This window comes from Brassica rapa, chromosome A05 (genome assembly GCF_000309985.2).
Source record: "Brassica rapa cultivar Chiifu-401-42 chromosome A05, CAAS_Brap_v3.01, whole genome shotgun sequence".
NCBI classification, from domain to species: Eukaryota; Viridiplantae; Streptophyta; class Magnoliopsida; order Brassicales; family Brassicaceae; genus Brassica; species Brassica rapa.
Window position 1 is genome coordinate 6,681,686 of NC_024799.2, and position 18,163 is coordinate 6,699,848.

The 18,163-nt window shown below is 36.0% G+C and overlaps 5 protein-coding genes across 6 annotated transcripts; 2 read left to right on the forward strand and 3 right to left on the reverse strand.

Moving 5' to 3' along the window:
- Window positions 1–3: 3 nt before the first annotated feature.
- Window positions 4–2,357, reverse strand: LOC103867842. The gene has a single exon (XM_009145927.3). The coding sequence runs from the start codon at window positions 2,312–2,314 to the stop codon at window positions 1,379–1,381; it is 936 nt and encodes a 311-aa protein (XP_009144175.2). The 5' UTR covers window positions 2,315–2,357; the 3' UTR covers window positions 4–1,378.
- A 178-nt stretch (window positions 2,358–2,535) lies between these two features.
- Window positions 2,536–4,658, reverse strand: LOC103867659 (myosin-4). Its single transcript, XM_009145758.3, has 4 exons — window positions 3,917–4,658; window positions 3,636–3,739; window positions 3,393–3,531; window positions 2,536–3,312 (listed from the first exon to the last, which is right to left on the reverse strand). Exons 1-4 carry the CDS (start codon window positions 3,951–3,953, stop codon window positions 3,050–3,052), a joined length of 543 nt encoding a protein of 180 aa, XP_009144006.3. The 5' UTR covers window positions 3,954–4,658; the 3' UTR covers window positions 2,536–3,049.
- Window positions 4,659–8,055: 3,397 nt separating this feature from the next.
- On the forward strand, window positions 8,056–10,092 carry LOC103867658 (splicing factor 3A subunit 2). Its single transcript, XM_009145757.3, has 7 exons — window positions 8,056–8,313; window positions 8,484–8,653; window positions 8,982–9,058; window positions 9,150–9,215; window positions 9,312–9,386; window positions 9,507–9,581; window positions 9,683–10,092. Exons 1-7 carry the CDS (start codon window positions 8,162–8,164, stop codon window positions 9,896–9,898), a joined length of 831 nt encoding a protein of 276 aa, XP_009144005.1. The 5' UTR covers window positions 8,056–8,161; the 3' UTR covers window positions 9,899–10,092.
- On the forward strand, window positions 9,894–14,285 carry LOC103867656 (condensin complex subunit 2). Of its 2 annotated transcripts, none has more exons than XM_009145754.3 (13): window positions 9,894–10,804; window positions 10,903–11,004; window positions 11,081–11,198; window positions 11,500–11,564; window positions 11,636–11,696; window positions 11,778–11,978; window positions 12,070–12,365; window positions 12,452–12,596; window positions 12,688–12,947; window positions 13,060–13,090; window positions 13,289–13,434; window positions 13,555–13,665; window positions 13,934–14,285. In XM_009145754.3, the coding sequence occupies exons 1-13, from the start codon at window positions 10,535–10,537 to the stop codon at window positions 14,138–14,140; spliced, it is 2,013 nt and encodes a 670-aa protein (XP_009144002.1). In that variant the 5' UTR covers window positions 9,894–10,534; the 3' UTR covers window positions 14,141–14,285. The 2 variants fall into 2 exon arrangements, with proteins under 2 accessions (XP_009144002.1, XP_009144003.1); XM_009145755.3 differs by having other exon boundaries at window positions 10,299–10,804; window positions 12,691–12,947.
- Window positions 14,233–15,635, reverse strand: LOC103867657. Its single transcript, XM_009145756.3, has 3 exons — window positions 15,305–15,635; window positions 14,851–14,874; window positions 14,233–14,753 (listed from the first exon to the last, which is right to left on the reverse strand). The coding sequence occupies exons 1-3, from the start codon at window positions 15,483–15,485 to the stop codon at window positions 14,407–14,409; spliced, it is 552 nt and encodes a 183-aa protein (XP_009144004.1). The 5' UTR covers window positions 15,486–15,635; the 3' UTR covers window positions 14,233–14,406.
- Window positions 15,636–18,163: the final 2,528 nt, after the last annotated feature.

Sequence of the window (18,163 nt, forward strand, 5' to 3'; positions counted from 1 at the left end):
TTCAGATTCCCTGACACATGGCACAATCTTCCAGTATTGATCAAAATGTCCGTTTTGGGGTTTATAGCCCCATTGGTGATTCTGCAAATTTAGCAGTTCAAAACGAACACAAGTGGCTCTCTCTAGAGAACGCAGGTAAAGGCTTTCTCTTTGATTTGGACTTTTGAAATTTTCATTCTTGACATTGCTTGAATGCGTCCTGTAACTCTTACAAAAGGTTGCTTGCTTGATGAAACCATTCCGCTCAATTCTTTGTATATTTGTGTTTGCTTCTAATTTTGCTTCTTCTTTTTTTTTTTAATGCAAAGCTCTTATATAGTGCTTGAATCTTCAGACCCTTCACCCATTTGCATAAAACACTTTTTAACTTAACAAGGAGATGCTGTCTTTTAGCTGAGTATGAGATACATTTGAAACCACATGTAGTATGAGTTACATTATTATTTCGTAGGAAAAAAGTGATGATTTTCAATGCTTTGTTTCTTTTTATCTAGTTATTATAGCATTTGAGATCTTATACTTTTGTGGAAACTGAGATCTCATACATTCAATTCGCTTACAGAGATTAGGAGGTCTGGTTACAATTTCTTCAAGATATATTACAGTTTGTTCCTCTAGCAAAGACATTAGGCCTTATTGTGCTGACAAAACCTCAGATCATATCTTTCAGCAAGAAACCTGAAAAACGCAAACAATGATTAATATGCTCTCCGGTTGTTCCTGGAATATTTTATTAAGACAGTTATAGCGTTCATCCAAAACCTCATTAAACCCTTCCTGATCTGTTGTGCATTCCTCAGGCAAGCTTTGGAAGAACTTCTATTAAAGACGAGTTCCAGTTGTGACTATCATATGTGGCGTACAGTGGAAGATGTCTCTGTGACAATCAGCTCACTGGTGACATACCACAAGGGAGAATTTAAATGGAATCCAGAGTTATGTGGGGATTCCTCTTGAAGAAAGTTGCTTCACCACAAACCCACCATCGACACAAGAGCCAGAAGTAGAAGAAGAAACATGGAAGTGGAGAGCAGTAACAATTAGTGTATGTGCTTTGAAGTGTTGTTTGGATTCGTGATAGGAAATACTCTCTTGCTTTGTTACAAGCCTGTGTGGTTCATTAGGAGCAAATGCTTAGTGATAATAATAGTATGCTGTGTGTTACTTTAAACTAGTTTATGATAACAGAGAGTTGCTGAAACCACTGACTTAGTAACTTCAGTATCAAGAAACAAAATGAATTTTATTTATTGACTATCAAATCAGTTTCTTACAAATGGTTTCAATCTCTTCCTCACTTTCATACTACTCTTGATACATTGATTTACTACAAGCTATATTGAATCTATCAGCGACATTTTGTTCAAAGCTACAATCTTCACATCACTAACTTCATTGCATTTGTAGATTCTCTTGTGAAGCCCTTGCCGCATGTTCCTTGAGCTTTACGAGGGTTCTTGATGGCAGAAGACTCTTTACGTTCTTCTTCTCTGATCCTCTGTCTCCAAAGTTGAAGAAGGGCTGATGCAGCATTACAAATCGCACGGTCCTTGTGCTTTGTAAGTACCTGAAGCCTCTCAATCATCCTCCTTGGCTCATTAGGTTTTGGAGTGACGTTCATCTTCGTGAGTAACAAGATAGCTTCAACGCACCGAGACGCGTCTGCTTTGCCAGATAGAATACCCTTAGCGTTGGCCACGTCAGCAGCTTTCTTTGCTGCTTCAAACAACTCCACCATCTCCTCTGTTCTAGGGTTTCTAGAATCCTTAGCTGGAACGTTCTTGCAAGCAGGGGCTCTCCTCGGAGGATGAATCAAGGTTTTGGTTGTAACCTTACCATCTTTGATGTCCCGTCTCGATTGCTGAGGAAGAGCCGTGGTAGTAACAGACATGCAAGCATCGGTCTTCTTTGTCTCAGTCCTCCTTACCACAGGTTCCCGAGCGAGAGTTTTGTGATCTTGTTTCTGGTCCGAAACCAAAAGATTGGTCTTTGCCCTTTTATTCGTCAAAGACCCGGTGTTTGCCTCTTTCCTCTTCAGACTAACTGCGTTAAGACCGGCAGATTTGTCTGATCCTTGCGAGTAGAGCGTCTTCAACAAGGAAGTAAACAAAGATTGAGACACTTCTCGGATTCTAGGGTTTCGGTGTCTTCTCAAAGTCTCTAGCTTGAAGATCGACTTGGAGAAGTAAAGAATGTCCTTGACTGAGAGAGACATAGACTTCAACCGAATCAACAGATCGATGCATCGTTCGACTCCACCGGGGCTCCGAGTATCGTAAGTGCTCTTGAGGGCAGCAGCAATCAAATCCTTCATCTTGTTCTTTCTTCGTTTGTTGATTCTCTCAGGTGACTTGGGTTTGGTGAATGATAAACTAGAAGTAGAAGAAGAAATAAAGGAAATAATGAGAGTGCTAGTAGAACATATATAGCGATAGTGGTGAGTCGCAAAAAAGGAAATAACGTAATTGCTTAGTATCCAAGTAACTTGTCAATTTCCTTTTTTCAATTTTCTGTTTTTAGTTTCCTTTTTTTTTTCAATTTGGGAAAAAGTAAAAAAGGTAGTTTTGTGAACGTTATTTTGGGGGGGTTTGTTAATAGGGTTACGACGGTCTTCGACGGACCAAACTAATCATAGTTCCATCTCCATCGACGAGCTGGCCTCGATTACAAGTTGTGATTCTGTCCATTGTTTTCAAGAGCTTGGATTTTTCAGTTTTCTGAAGTTTTTTTTTTAATGTAATATCAGATTGTAAAGTTCATCATATCATCTTCAAATGCTCATCTTCAAATGCTTCATAAACGTCTGCTTTCTGTAGCTCTTCATGCATATGTATATTCACAGAATCAACATCTTAAGAGCATGATTATCCCTAGAAACCCATTAAGTTTCTTAATGATTATTTAAGTATTAAATTTTAGTTAAGGAATTTAGTTAAGAATCACCTAATTTTCTTGCTCCAATGGGAGTTTCTTAATAAGAGGTTTCTTAAAAAAAAAAAAAAATTAAAGATAGAATTGGAGAAAGAAAAACACATTAAAGGGCAATGGCTCACAAACCATATATGTCAAGGATACTAATAGATCTTCGTGTCCTTAATTTACCAACTTCAAGTGAAGTGTTTATTTGCTCAACAAGCCAGTTGAAGAGGCTAGCATAGATGATTTTTGCTAGGGAATCCTTCATATCAGTCGCCTGTGGCAGTGTCAGTCTTTTAACAATGCAATCTCTACCAGCTTGGAACTTGCATGTAGACAAAACCACCATAAGCTCTTTTGAGTCGCATCCCATTAACATAGCTACGTTAGTGACAACTGCAATAAGCAAGAGGAAAATAATAAGCATCATTAGTCCAGTAATTCACCATGATAGAGGACAAGACAATGTATTCTACCTTCATCTGCTACCACGTCCACATGGTTTTCATTGTCAATGACTTCAAAAGATACATTCCCTAGCCATAATACAGCTGCAAGCAGTGCTAATGCACGTTCTTGATATTCTTGAGGAATCTGAACAGTGTTGAAAGCTTCCTACAATAACAAAGCCATCTCTAACAAAATAAGAAATTACAAAAAAAAATATGGCATTTAGTCCCTCGGAAACAGAGAAAGTCACAGGAAACAGAAGGAGTTACCATCAATTTGTGAAATTTCTGAGAATCATCAATGCGATCAATTGTTAAGCAGTTGCTCTGGTTCAAATAATTGTATTCACTTGCTGCTTTAAGCTTCAATTTCTCTGCATATAAAATCATATAAGGAATGTTTTAGCAACTTCAAGGTTCTCAGCCATGAGTACGTAAAGTTATATATGTCTACATTTTACTTTAGCAGGGACATTTCTAAACATATCATATGCGCCTAAACCAATCAAATACCTGAATCAGTTCTTAGATATTTCGGTTTAAAATGTTACCTTTAAGAATTGGTGAAGCCGACGACGCATTCTTCATCTGCTCCACCGCAAGCGCCAAAAGCCGATCGGTGGCCGCAGCGGCTGATTACTCAGCGACACCGATCCAGCTCCAAGCCATCGTCCACTACGCGACCTTCACCATAACCCCACAACAAAACATCCACGAGATCTCGATCTCCTTCAACGTCTTGAAAGAGCTAGCTCCAGCCAACTTACTCGTCTTCAGTCTGGGAAGATTTGAGAAGTTTCGACGGAGAAGACGATGAAACAAAAGAGAAAAGAAAAGAAAAAAAGAAAAAAAAAATCTTGTGCCTTCTTTTGCTGACACGTGGTGGAAAAACACACTTCAAAACCGATCCCAGAAAACCTTAGTTAAGGATCGGTAAGCCCATTTTTATTTTGTTTTGATTTAATTAAATGGACTATTTTGCTTAAAAACTCACTTAGGACCTAGCGATAAAGATGGTCTTAGTCCTTAGATTTGGTTCACACGGCACTAGAAACTCCTTTGATATCAGCTTCGCATAAACACCAAAGGCTTTGTTCTCTGAACAGACAATTTGTAAAAATAATATTAATCACATAAACGTTTGGGCTTATTTGCTAAATAGCCAAAAAAAAAAGAGAAATTAGATTTTGAGAAAGAGAGTAGAGAGAGATAGGAAGAGAAAGTAGGAGAGAGGGGGTGTTTTTAGTTAGGTAGTGAATTTTGTTTTTTTTTGTGGTTACTGAGTGCAATTTCCCTAAACGTTTTTACCACCAAAAAAAATCACATTAACGTTAAACAAACAGGCTAAATAAATTTTACGCCCAATAAAGTTAAATATCTCATTTTGATCCCAACTTAACCACAAAGGTTTTCAGACAAATTAAGTTTGAATTTCAGCAAGTTAATTGAAGTAGTCAAACTTATAGAATTATTTTCCAGCATCAAACCACAAAGACACAAATCATTAAAATTCAAAAATTTATATTTTTTGCACTTCATATATATCTCTGATCATTCGAATTTTATGTTGTGTTCTATTTTTATATTAGTTTAAGTTTTATCAAATTGAAGAAGAATGGCCAGCAATAATTGCAGAACTCGATGACATAAAAGCCTTTCGATCTGGATTTCGTAATTTGGACATCAGCTTTATTCCCCGTTCTTCTAATATCCGTGCGGATTCCTTAGCTAAGGAAGCTCGATCACAAGGTCACTCTGTTTCTATTGTAAACGATTTGGTTCAAAATAGGTTAGCTCCTGGAGCTAGCTTAAACGAACCAGCTTGATTCTATAAAAAGTATCTTTTATCGTCAAAAAAAAAAAATTTCTTTAAAAATGTTGTTCAGACTATGTTTTTCTTATAACAACACCTCTTTTTTTTTTGAAAGAATTTTAAATTTATTCATATAAAAAAAAACTTCTTTACAGAGAGAGATCTGCTATACTTTATGTAATCTATGATAAGAATCTCAAAATTTTAAAAAACCTATGTCTCATGATCTTCCAAACCAAACCAAACCAAATTTTATAACAACACCTCTTTCAGACATGATTGATCAATGAAGTGTCATCACTTATATGAAAGTAACATTACAGTATACTTTTTGTTTGTAATATTCGTACATCCAGTTTACCCTTTTTGGGATAAGAATGTCTTGTGCTATAATTGGTATCAAGAAAACAACTATACCCTTTTTCCATTTTTCAACTGCATAATAATTTGGTTGATTAAATTTGATTTTTCTTATTGCACCCTAAACAAATGCGCATGCGCGAAACACTACAAATAAATTTATAGTCATATACTCATATTTCTTCATACTTTTTCTATATGAAAACCGTATCTCTAGGTTATAACTTAGAAATTAAAAACACAAGCTAAGCTAGAAATATAGACTCAGATTATCTTAGACAACGCTGGATTTCCAGCAAGTTGATTAGGGTGGTAAATCTTACGTAATTATTAAACCACAAAACGAATCACTAACCATAATAATTTTCAACATCAACAAATAGACCATTTTCAGAATTAAACCATAAATATTTTCAGCATCAACCACAAAACGAATCATGAAACCAAAATTATTTTCAACAACAACCAATAAAATGATTTATCCTTTTTCTTTTGCTTCCATGATAATTAAGCATCGACATCAAATACTACATTTGCCACCCTTTATATGTTTATATACCAATGATCGGGTAATTATTGAAAATTTTATAAAACGGACGCGACTGCAGAGATGTGAATAATCTCTAAGTTCTAATTACTTGTTAGGACATTTCCTTTGGATACAGCTACGAGTATATCAGGCCTCTTACATCCATTGAATTTGGTTATTCTCAATATGTGTTTTAATAGTCTTTTAGCCGTACCATATAGTATTACGTAGTAAAAGAAAATAATCTTTCCGCCGACAACAAAAAAGAAAAGAAAAATGATCTTGGAAAACATAATATTGCTGCACTTGATAATTACGACATCTACGCTAATGATAGTATGGTATGAGATTAAACAAAAAACCATCTTACAATGTTATTCTCATTTAAGGAATCATATTTTTGCGAACATACAAATACACACAAACTATACTTATATCTACATACATATAAAAACTATATGGTCAATTGCCGTTGATCTGGATATTCAAGATTATGCTTATACCCAAAGCTTAAATAAATATTTCAAAAACTCCTACACCATGTTATATGGGAGTTTGTATAAATCATCTAAGTGTATATATATAGTACATATATTCTCCAGTTTAAAAACAAGGAGAGGGAGAAATAGACCCTTTCTATCGCTTGTTATGCAAAGGGTTTGACCCCGTCGGAATCTTTCTCTTCTCCGGCTTGAATTCTCCGGAACCGATTGTATGTGTAGCATAAGAGTGGAAGAACCCTATGTCTCTTCTAGAAGGTCCGGAGGAAATGGTTTGTCTTCCAGCAGCATGAGTTCTTGGGGCTTTAGAGAAAACAAAAACGAGAGCGAAGAGAAGAACAAATATGCATGTACGTCGGAATCGAATCATTTCTTTTGGTTCTGTTTAGTATATTTTGTGTTTCTCATAAGGTAAGTGAAGGAAGAAAACCCTTTTGAAGAGAGATGGTTATGACGACTTTGAGAATTTAGTTGATGCACAAACTTGCATATGGTGTTGTATTTGTTGCATTATTTATTTCATGTCCGGACATGGATGGCCCACTTCATAAAATCTTGTCATTTACAAAAGTTTTATGACATAAATCTTCAAAAGTTAGTGTTAATATTCACCAGTTCACTAATCAAGTTTCGAACCCAAATATAAGTGAAACTAAAGCTAAAAATGCAACATGAAGTTTGACCAAAAATACAACACAAAGCAAGAGGATATGAGTAGAAAGAGAATGAAATTAGAGATAGAGGTAACTAGACAAACGTTTTGCCTTACTTTTTTTGTGGATTGGAAGCAGAGTAAAACTCATTATACTGCTCCCACCATGATTAGACGGGATCAAACAGAGCCATAAACGATATATAGCTGGCCCAAATCACACCTAGAGAGTCTCTAGTTGACACTAGTTTAAACGGAACTGATTTTGTAAAACTGCAATCTGATGTCAACTCTAAATATATAGATCATCACCCAATTGAAAGAATTGATCAACTAAACTGAAAACTAATGAACTGAAACTGAACTAAGCTATAGCAAATCTGTACTAATTTTAATACTAATAATAAAATTGGAAATTAGTCTCACATCTACTCTTTTTATGAATGTAAGAACATTTCCAATGGATGGTTCTCAACTTATAGTTTCTCACAAAAACTAAGATTAAATAAATGAATGAGTATTTTAAATGTTGAAATACCTATTCCTAGTATTCAGATGGGATACTTTGAATTTCTATTAGATGGGTATCTTAACATTTGAAATACTTATTAATTTTTTTTTATCATTAGATACTCACCTGAAATGGAGAAGTTCCAAAAAAATATTTAGCATCCATTAGTTTTTATTTGTTCTTTGCTCAAGAAATAAAAGTCAAGAACATAAAATATATATTTGTTCAACTTTTCCATAAAAGCAGTAATGGGCCGAGAATTAGGCCTTAAACCGGACCGAAACCCAACACACACAGGAGTCCCTGATAAACCGTCTAATCTTCATCTTCATATAACCAAATCTCGACCCATTCCCAAACTTTTCGAGTATTCTTCCTTCTTCAGCAAATCGAAGAGGGAGCGGATAGAGAGGGTATTGATTCTGTAAGCTATGGACAGAGAATGGGGATCGAAACCAGGAGGCGGAGGCGCCGCCTCGGCCCAGAACGAGGCCATAGATCGCCGTGAGCGTCTCCGTCGTCTTGCTCTCGAAACCATAGACATTGCGAAAGATCCCTATTTCATGCGCAATCATCTCGGAAGGTATGCGTGTTTTCTACACAGACTATAATAGCTGATTCTACTCTTGGAGGATGATTGTGCTATTTTATTTATTTACCTGAAAAATCTTCAATTAGGTTTTTATTTTTATTTTTTTTTGGTGATTTTACGGAATTAACATTGTTTTGGTGTGTTTGATTGATGATGTGAAGCTATGAGTGCAAGCTATGTCTAACGCTGCACAACAACGAAGGAAACTACTTGGCTCATACTCAAGGTAAGAGGCATCAGACCAACTTGGCTAAGAGAGCTGCTCGTGAGGCTCAGGAAGCTCCTACTCAGCCTCAGCCACACAAGCGCACTGTCTCTGTTCGTAGAACAGGTAACTACTTGTTTCTCTTGGGGATGTGATTGTCTTATTGGAGGCTTATGTAGTTGCAGGAGTGTTTGTCTTTGCTATGGTTACTGTTATTGGGTACATAGGTTTTCTAAGAACTTGTTTATGTTGACCATTAGAAGTTATATTTATCTTATTAGGGATTATGTAATTGCAAGAGTGTTTATCTCTGCTATGGTTACTTAATGTTATTGGGTAGATAGGTTTTGCTTAATGTCAGCTTTAAAGGTCTGGTTGATGATTCCTCCGTTGCTTAGTTATTAGCTTTAAATGTTTGGTTGACTAACTCTTGATCTTGTGTATGTTCTTGCAGTTAAAATTGGTAGACCAGGGTACCGTGTTACAAAACAGTACGACCCCGAGTTGAAGCAAAGATCTCTCTTGTTCCAGGTAAGCATATACATTGTTTTTGTTGAACTTCATCAACTATCATTAGAGAGTGGACACGTAATGATTTTTTATCCTCAACTTTGTTTTACAGATTGAATATCCTGAAATAGAGGACAACATAAAGCCCAAACATCGTGTCATGTCTTCATTCGAGCAGGTGGGTATTACAAGTTCTTATTTATGTGTCTCATAAGACCTTCTCAAGAGTTCTCATTCTGATTAATGATTCTCTTCCTTTTGGTTTTGTGTGCAGAAAGTTCAACCTTACGACAAGAAATATCAGTACCTTCTGTTTGCAGCTGAACCATATGAAACCATAGCCTTCAAGGTAATGCTTCTTTTCTTAATTTGTTTCATTCTGGTATATTCTTAAATTGCTTGATAATAGATTCTTACATTCATTATGATTATTGATATTTTGATATGCCATGTCTCGGATTGAATTCAGGTTCCAAGCACAGAGATAGACAAATCAACCCCAAAGTTTTTCTCTCACTGGGATCCAGACTCAAAGATGTTTACTGTAAGTGCTTCTTATCATAATAGCCCCATTTAGCTTGTAGAAGTTTTTGTTTTGATTAAACGAAACTAATGTCTAATGACAAAACAACTTGTGATAAACAGTTACAGGTGTATTTCAAGCCGAACAAGCCAGACCCATTCAAGCCTCAGTCCACTATTGAATCAAATGGCCTTCTTCCCCCACCACCACCGCCGCCTCAAACTCAACCGCCACCACCTCCTCCATCTGGTTTACTGCCACCACCACCACCTCCGATGGCTAACGGTAGTGGGGCCTATCCACCACCTCCACCACCACCATCTGGAGGTTACATGTGAAAGTGAAACTAGGATGCTAGAATCAACTATAAACCGTTTGAACACATCACTCTTTATCACTGTTTGTCTCAAAGAGAGTGTACTAAAATATTAAAATCTGTGTTGACATGGATTTTTGAAGCTATATTTCTGCAGATGTATTAACTATATTGTTATGTTTTAGCTCTCTGTTATGTTATCAATTTGTTTCTGCACTCGAACCATTTCATAAGATTACATCGGTTAACTCATAACCACGTTTTAACCAACCCAATCAATTATAAATAACTGAACCAAGTCCTCTATTATGATAACTATCATTGTTTTTGCACTGGAAGCATTTTAGAGATGGATATATCGGTTAACTCATAGCCATCCTAAACCGAATCGATTAATCTTAAAGAACCGGACAATGAGTATAGTTGAAATTTGTTTGAAAATTGAAACGATGTTTTGGCTCCTGATGACGTAAACAGCGACGGGGGTAATTATGTAATATACACATTCAACAGCGTCACTCAAATTCAAAACACCAAAGCGGAGGGAAAATCAAAATCCCTAATCCCCCAAATCTCTTGAATACACAGCGGAGGTTTTCGTCGTAAGATCTCTTTTCCGGTGAATAACTTTTCATTTCTCTTACCGGGAGCTTCAGCCATGGAGGAAACCTTAACTCCAAACCCTAAGCAAAGGCCAACTTCGACGGCGAATACTCGGATCCAGGCTCCGACAAGTCCCTTCTTCTTGGGATCCAACAACGACAGGCTTGAACGTGAACAAGCTCGCGCCGCCAGAGTCGCGGCTAGCCGTCGCAGATCTGTGGTTTTCGGTCGTGGGCCTCAGCTTGAGAAGGAATCAGATCCGTGCTTTGACAAGCAGCAGATTCTCGAGTTGTTTCAGAATTGTATCAAATTAGCTAGTGAGAACGTAAGTATCTGACGAGTTTATTCGTGGCTAAAGGATTCTTCTCTTCGAATTTGGTCTTGGGTTCTCATTATGTTATTTGGGTTTTTGTGTGTAAACAGAAAATCAATCAGAAGAATACGTGGGAGTTGAATTTGATCGACCATCTTTGTGAGATTATTAAAGTTGAAGATGAGAATAATGCAGAAACCAATTTTCAAAAGGTAAAAGTTAAAGACTTTTAAGAATACCCACAAAGAAAAAATTGTTTTAAGAAACGTTTGTGTTTGTCTATGGCAGGCAAGTTGCACTCTTGAAGCTGGAGTTAAGATTTACTCAATGAGGGTAGACTCTGTTCATTCTGAAGCGTACAAGGTCTTGGGTGGAATTACTCGAGCTGGCCATGATGACACCGGAGGTTAGTTCCATAGCTGTCTTGCACAATGCACACACAATAAACTATCCTACCTTTAGCACTTGGTTAAATCCGCTTTGTCAATTTATGGAGATGTGTTCATTTACCTATTTTGGTCTGTTTCGTGGGCCAAACTAGTCTGTGGTTTGACTTCTATATGAGAATTTGAAATCACTGACAATCGATTTTTAAACGGACTTCTGAATAACTATAATTATTGGCTATGCAATACATTAATTTCTGATTTTCTTTAGCTCTAGTTTCTAATCTTATGTTTTTTTCTGATATTTCTTCTCGAACCTAGACAACGAGGATGCTGCTGGTTCAGTTGTAACTGCAACTAATCAAAAGAAACAGGCAGAGAAAAAGGTAGTTTATACAGAAATCTGAATTCTTGATATGGTAGATGACACTACTTACTGATGAGTTTATACCTGCAGCTCTCGCCTTTATCAACACTGGAACCATCCTTTGATGCTCTTAACGTGAAGAAGTTCGACGGTAATTTAGTAACTTAACATAACTCCCTTTGTCCTGTATGAAAAGTAAGTTCCGTCTGATATCGTTTTGTATGTCTTACAGTGGCATTCGCCGTGGATCCCCTTTACCATCAGACTTCAGCACAGTTCGATGAAGGTGGCGCAAAGGGTCTCCTGCTAAACAATTTAGGAGTCTATGGAGGGTGTCAAGTTCTATTTGATTCACAAGAAATCCCTGGAAAGCTTGTGTCTTCTGCAAATCAGCATGATAAATCAGAAACTATTGATCTATCCTTCGCTAGAGGTCTGCCTTTGTTTGCTGATATGCCTCTCGCTGTACCATTGTACATGTTTTGTTTCACTAATTTTTCTCCAATGCCGTGGTTAATATGCAGAATGTGTGGAGAAAATGGTGCTTAACATGCGGCAAAAGGATGAGATTGTACCATCTCTTCGGGCTATAATCAATCAATTTGATGAAGAGAATCAGAGACCATCTGATACGTTTTCTTGTAGTCAGAAGACGACGGAGTCATTTGATATATCACATGATAATGAAGCTAGCTATGCCGACAATGATGATGGATACGATAACTTTGGAGATTCTTTTAATTATGAGGGTCAGTCTGGTGCTGCTGAGGAAAACTTTGGCCTCAATGATGCAGAACCAGCATACTCAAATTTTCCCGAGGTTTCTACCATCACTCTTCTTATGTTCACTGGTTTTTCTTTTCTTTGGTAACTCAAAAAACTGATGCTAACATTTTAACATTGCAGGAAGTTGAACCAGCCTCACTGCAAGACCTCGATTCAGATGAAAGATTTGAGAATGTTGACGACTATCTCTTCTTGTCGTTGGGAATTTCATCTAAACAAAATTCTTGGGCAGGTCCTGATCACTGGAAGTACCGGAAAACAAAAGGTATGCGCTTATATCTTCAGTTTCAAGCACTACGAGAAGTCCTCTTAGATATCTAGTTTCTCTGACGGTTTACATTGTCTGCAATCTTTAGCAGGTCCAGATGTTCACCCTGCTTCCGAAAACGGATCTTCTCCACCAGTGAAGAAAACTAGGAAAAAGAAGCAAGCAGAGCCTGAACTAGATTTTACAAAAGCTTTGGAGGAAGAAATTCCTGATATCTTTGCCCCCCCAAAAAACCTAAAGTCTTTACTTCTCCCAGCAAATAGAGCCCCTTGTCAAACAAAGCTTCCAGAGGATTGTCATTATCAACCTGAGAATCTAGTAAAGTTATTTTTACTACCGAATGTGATGGTATGGCTTGCTAAACACTCACCCAATTACTTTTTTCTCGTTGTGTTTCTCCTTTCTTTATCTGTTATGTTTCATCATCTCTACTGAAGTGTATTCTTTTGAACGGTAACAGTGCATCGGGAAGAGGAGAAGAAAATGCTCAGGTAAAAAATTCCAGTCTCAAACATCACTGGTGGTTTCCTTCGCGGTTTATGAGGCACATACCAGCGTCTTTGCTTTCTTTACCGAAATAAAAATTGCCTTTACAAAGAAAATGGTTTTAAAAAATCATCAGCAAAAGTTGTTTTGGGATTCTGTGAAGAAACTTAAGTTCCACTTGTTTTGTTATGTGCATATTCCAGGTGAAACAAGGCAGCAGTATGATGATTATGAACATGCCGAATCTTGGGCAAATGATAATGTCTATGATGATGGCCCCTTTGATAATGGAAATGATCAAAGTGATGCAGAGGATACTACCAATTCATTAATCTCTCAGCCACGCCAGGTATGAATATTGATCTGCATATGATTATTGAGTGACAAATCGTTTCAAAAGGCTGTACTGGTCTATGTATGGTTGGCAATGAAACATTGTTGTAATTGTCCTGCACAATTCATGCTTTAGGTGAACAAAATTGAGGTCCAATATGATAAAGCTTCAAAACAAGTTGATGTGCAAGTGTTAAAGGAAACTCTATGGGAGTGTCTTCAGGAATCTCCTCAACCACCAATTCAGGTTAGCTAAAATAAACATAGTTCTTGCTTTCTGCTTCTATTATCCTGAAATTACTCTGCTTAGCTAGCTCTCTTATGACCTCTGTGAAACATATTCGTAGTTCACACCAGCCATGTTATGCCAACATACGCATATCCTGTTTAATGCACTTATACTTATGGTTCCATGCCCTAACTAATTCAACAGGCTTGGGGATGCCAGCTTCTTCATTGTCTTTTTATTTCTTCCCAATATTGTGATGAAATTGACAGAATCTGGTTTGTGGCAGGATAAGGAACACCAACAAGAAGCACCTGAAAGTAGATCTTTCAAAGAGCTGTTGGCTAGCTTTCCAGATGATTGCAAAGCGGCTGGGACAACCAAAGACATCTCACCACATCTATGTTTCATCTGCCTGCTGCACTTGGCCAACGAGCACAATCTCAGCCTCATTGGCTCTCAAGACTTGGAGGATCTAACAATACACCTTGCCTGAAAGAAGAGTGAAGAGAGACCAAGAAGAAGAGAAGCCAACTGTTTTATGTTGCTACGCCTACTAAGTTTTATGTTGTAGTTCAATGTACCGACTTGATTTGTAATAAATTTGTTCAAAAATCCATTAATACATTGTTGTTTTCGTACAATGTTTCATTCAATCTGATCCATCACAGAACTACAAGACAATATTATAAATCAAAATCACAGACACATGGAACACAGTAATTTTCTTTCGTGTGACATAAAAATAACTTAGGTGTGCCACTAAGAAGCCTGAACACTGCTTTTGGATTTAACAGAAGACTTGGTGGCTCCCTCTTTCCATCCTTTTTGACGAGCTCTGAGTTCCCACATAGAAGTCAGCTTCTTCTGCTCCACAAGTGCCTTTTCCGACTTCTCTCTTGCTTCCTCACAAGTCTCCATACCGGAGTTGCACTTATCCGCCTCCTTTTGGTAAGAGGATGTGATCTTCTTGGCCTCTAGCAGACCTGTGTCTACTCGTTTGTGTTTCTCCATCGATGCTGCTTCGCGTTGCTTCAGTTCCTCTGTTAAGAGCTCAGCATAGTTCTTCTCTGTGTCTTCGTTCACCTCTGGGTCATGCTTTGCACAATCTGCACGTCACAGGACAAAGATATTCTTAACAATCTTGTTTACTAAAAATATAGACAAGTACAATCTAGTGTTAATGATGAGCACATAGAGACTCACCTCCAAAAGATCCATTGCTGAGTCCTGTAGAAACAAATAAAAAAAAGGTAAAAAGGATTAAGCGTATGTTTCTGTTTCTGTACCATTCAATGGAAGGTAGACATGGTTGAGATATGTTGTGATCATTGCTTTGTTACTATTTTAAATCCATATAGGTGTATATAAACACAACACATAACACTGCTACTCAACAAGTAAGATGCTCAACCACACGACAGCAAGTCAGACCTCAAAAGACTCGAACTTAAATCTCAAGAGACACACAGTACTTGTAGATCTATACAACTAAACATAGTATAGCATTTGTACTCTTATCTCCAAAAGAGATTCGAGCTCAATCCTTAATCAAGCAGAAGCACGAGATCTGGTAGCTCAAAAGCTATATATAAACCTTATCTCATCGTAAATGAGTAAGCTTTAGAGCAGATCTAGCAAAGATCCAATCAAGGGTTACCTTTGGGGATGGTGAGGAGAGGCAGGGAAGAGCAGTCGCAGACGCAAGGAGAGCAAGAAGAGGCGGAAGCGACCAGTGCCTCGGTGAGGTGCCAGTAGAGAGGAGGACCGAGTATGTAACCAATCATGCTCAGCGCCAGCAAGGTCAGTCCGGCTTTCAACGCCGCCGTGTGCTTCGCCATACGAGTAGATCTGGGCTTCTTACAAAGATTCGAGATTTGAGCTCTTGCTGCAGTGGAAACAAAACTGGAATCGAGACTGGATTTGACTTGAGACTATATGGCACTTCGAGTTTTGTCGGTGGTGTTTAATTAACAGATGCGCGTTAATGTATGTGTGTGAATGTTGGTATTGACGTTTTCATCATTTTTTTAAAATCATTTATTAGAACAGGTTTTTTAGCTTGGGTTACTGATTCATGACTGTAATATTTTTTAGTTTCATTTGGCTGTAAAATCAGCCAATTATTCGATAAGCCTATATAATCTATTAATTTAAAGTCATATTTTTTATTTACTATTAACAAGTCATAATAAAACCATTAGTAAAATTAGTTAATATAACATATTTGATCATTTATATTAATAATATACAAATTATAAATTTGATTTTTATTTTTTTTATTATAACAAAATCTGTTAAAAAAATCTATCAAAATCTCAGTTCAAATTTTAAATACTTTTATAAAATAACGTATTAATTAATTTCGTAATTAGTAATATAATATTGTTATAAATCAATTTTAACTATGAAAATATGTTATTAGAAAACTATGAAATTAACTATGAAAATATGTTATTAGAAAACTATCAATGTTAACTATGAAAATATGTTATATACAAAAATATTATAGTATATAATAACTTTTAGTTCATATACTATTTTAAAAATTTGTTATTATAAAACTAGGAAATTTTAGTAATTTATTTAAAATATTAATGACAAATCAACTTTTAATTATAAATTTATTTTATTTTAATTATAAAAAAATATGTTCAAAAATTTTAAAAAATATTACCAATTTCAAATATTTTTTATAAAATAATATATTAATTTATTTTTATATATTATAACAAAATATATAAATTTTGTAAATAAATATCTAAACTCAAAATTATAATATTTCAAACTTTACAGAAGATAAAACCATAGATAATAAAGAATAACATTTTGAAATGCTGCAAAAAAAAACTAACTATATATATTGTAAACATTAAATCAATCTAATATTTTGAAGTTTTAGTTTAAAAAAAACTTAATATCGTAACATCCAAAAAATATCCTATATCAATAAAATTTACTCAATAAATATGATAGATATTACTAGGGCTTTTTGCAGAATTGACCTACAACTTAAAGTCAAACACAAAACTAACCTCCTTTTTTTTTAAAAAATTGGTTTTGCCCTATTCACCCCACAAGTTCATATAATTTACGAAAATGCCATCAAAATTTTTTTTTCTTTTCGAAAATGACATTTTTACTCTCTCACCTTCATCATCTTCAAGTAATTACAAGATTGCCATTGTCATCAATACCACAACCACCATGAACAACCAATTTGAAGCTCTTAATGCTCCCAAAATCGATTTACCCTTCTTCTTTTTCCATTCTTGTGAACTAAACACAACATATCTCTCACTTTCTCTCCACAATGAGCTAAAAAAACCCAAGATTTTGATTCTAAAATTTTTATGGTTCATAGAGTCATAGAAGCTAACGATTCTGGGTGGGTTACTTTCGTTTGTGATTCTGTGTGCTTGGAGAAGCCTTATGTATGCTAAGGAACTTATCTCACCAATTTAAGGTATGACATCGAGTTTTTTTTCAGATCTGTTCGTCAGACGACTTACTGGGGAAGTCGTCTGGCTGTAGACGACTTACTGGGGAAGTCGTCTGGCTGTAGACGACTTACCTGGAAGTCATCTGGTCAACGCAGAGGTTATTTTTGCAATTGACTTTAAAATCTGTAACCTGAGACGACTGAAAGTTAAGTCGTCTGTTTTTGTTTGGTTTCAAAAAAAATTTCCAAAGAACCTAGACGACTTATATTTCAGTCGTTATAGGTTAGTTTTGCATTTGACTGGATAATTTCAGAAGTTTGACTTCTCCAGACGACTTACATTTCAGTCGTCTGGCGAAAATTAAAATTATAATATTTTTTAAAAATAAACGACTTACAATTAAGTAGTCATAGGTTAGTTTTGCAATTGAATAAAAAAACTTCAAGATTTAATTATACACAGACGACTTATAATTCAGTCGTCCACGAGACGACTTACTTTTAAGTCGTCCAGGATTTTTTTCCGAGATTCTGGTCAAACCTCCTAAATCCTCGACGACTTACATTTCAGTCGTCTCGTGGACGACTGAATTATAAGTCGTCTGTATATAATTAAATCTTGAAGTTTTTTTTTTCAATTGCAAAACTAACCTATGACGACTTAACTGTAAGTCGTCTACTTTTAAAAAATATTATTATTTTAATTTTCACTAGACGACTGAAATGTAAGTCGTCCAGAAAAGTCAAACTTCTGAAATAATCCAGTCAAATGCAAAACTAACCTATGACGACTGAAATGTAAGTCGTCTGGCTTTTTTGGAGTTTTTTTAACCAAACAATAGTAGACGACTTATTTTTCAGTCGTCCGAAATAACAGATTTCAAAGTCAATTGCAAAAATAACCTCTGTGTTGACCAGACGACGTATAGTTTAGTCGTCTGGACAACTTAGATTGAAGTCGTCCGCGTCTTCTCTGCTAGTTTTTAAGACTTCTACGTTAGTTTTTGAATAACTTGTATTTTTAAGAGTGATAAGTAACTTCAAGATATGTAAAACTCATATTTACAAAATATGTTC

Excerpts from the sequence above, each read along its gene's own strand:
- LOC103867658 (XM_009145757.3), top strand. The coding sequence starts at position 8,162 with ATGGACAGAGAATGGGGATCGAAACCAGGAGGCGGAGGCGCCGCCTCG. Across the intron at positions 8,314-8,483 it reads ATGCGCAATCATCTCGGAAG|CTATGAGTGCAAGCTATGTC; the intron begins GTATGCGTGTTT and ends GATGATGTGAAG. Across the intron at positions 9,216-9,311 it reads TCATGTCTTCATTCGAGCAG|AAAGTTCAACCTTACGACAA; the intron begins GTGGGTATTACA and ends TTTTGTGTGCAG.
- LOC103867659 (XM_009145758.3), bottom strand. The coding sequence starts at position 3,953 with ATGAAGAATGCGTCGTCGGCTTCACCAATTCTTAAAG. Across the intron at positions 3,532-3,635 it reads AGAAATTTCACAAATTGATG|GAAGCTTTCAACACTGTTCA; the intron begins GTAACTCCTTCT and ends TTGTTATTGTAG. Across the intron at positions 3,313-3,392 it reads GGACGTGGTAGCAGATGAAG|TTGTCACTAACGTAGCTATG; the intron begins GTAGAATACATT and ends TGCTTATTGCAG.
- LOC103867657 (XM_009145756.3), bottom strand. The coding sequence starts at position 15,485 with ATGGCGAAGCACACGGCGGCGTTGAAAGCCGGACTGACCTTGCTGGCG. Across the intron at positions 14,875-15,304 it reads TCTCCTCACCATCCCCAAAG|GACTCAGCAATGGATCTTTT; the intron begins GTAACCCTTGAT and ends TTGTTTCTACAG. Across the intron at positions 14,754-14,850 it reads CAGCAATGGATCTTTTGGAG|ATTGTGCAAAGCATGACCCA; the intron begins GTGAGTCTCTAT and ends TGTGACGTGCAG.
- LOC103867842 (XM_009145927.3), bottom strand. The coding sequence starts at position 2,314 with ATGAAGGATTTGATTGCTGCTGCCCTCAAGAGCACTTACGATACTCGG.
- LOC103867656 (XM_009145754.3), top strand. The coding sequence starts at position 10,535 with ATGGAGGAAACCTTAACTCCAAACCCTAAGCAAAGGCCAACTTCGACG. Across the intron at positions 10,805-10,902 it reads TCAAATTAGCTAGTGAGAAC|AAAATCAATCAGAAGAATAC; the intron begins GTAAGTATCTGA and ends GTGTGTAAACAG. Across the intron at positions 13,666-13,933 it reads CTCCTCAACCACCAATTCAG|GATAAGGAACACCAACAAGA; the intron begins GTTAGCTAAAAT and ends GGTTTGTGGCAG.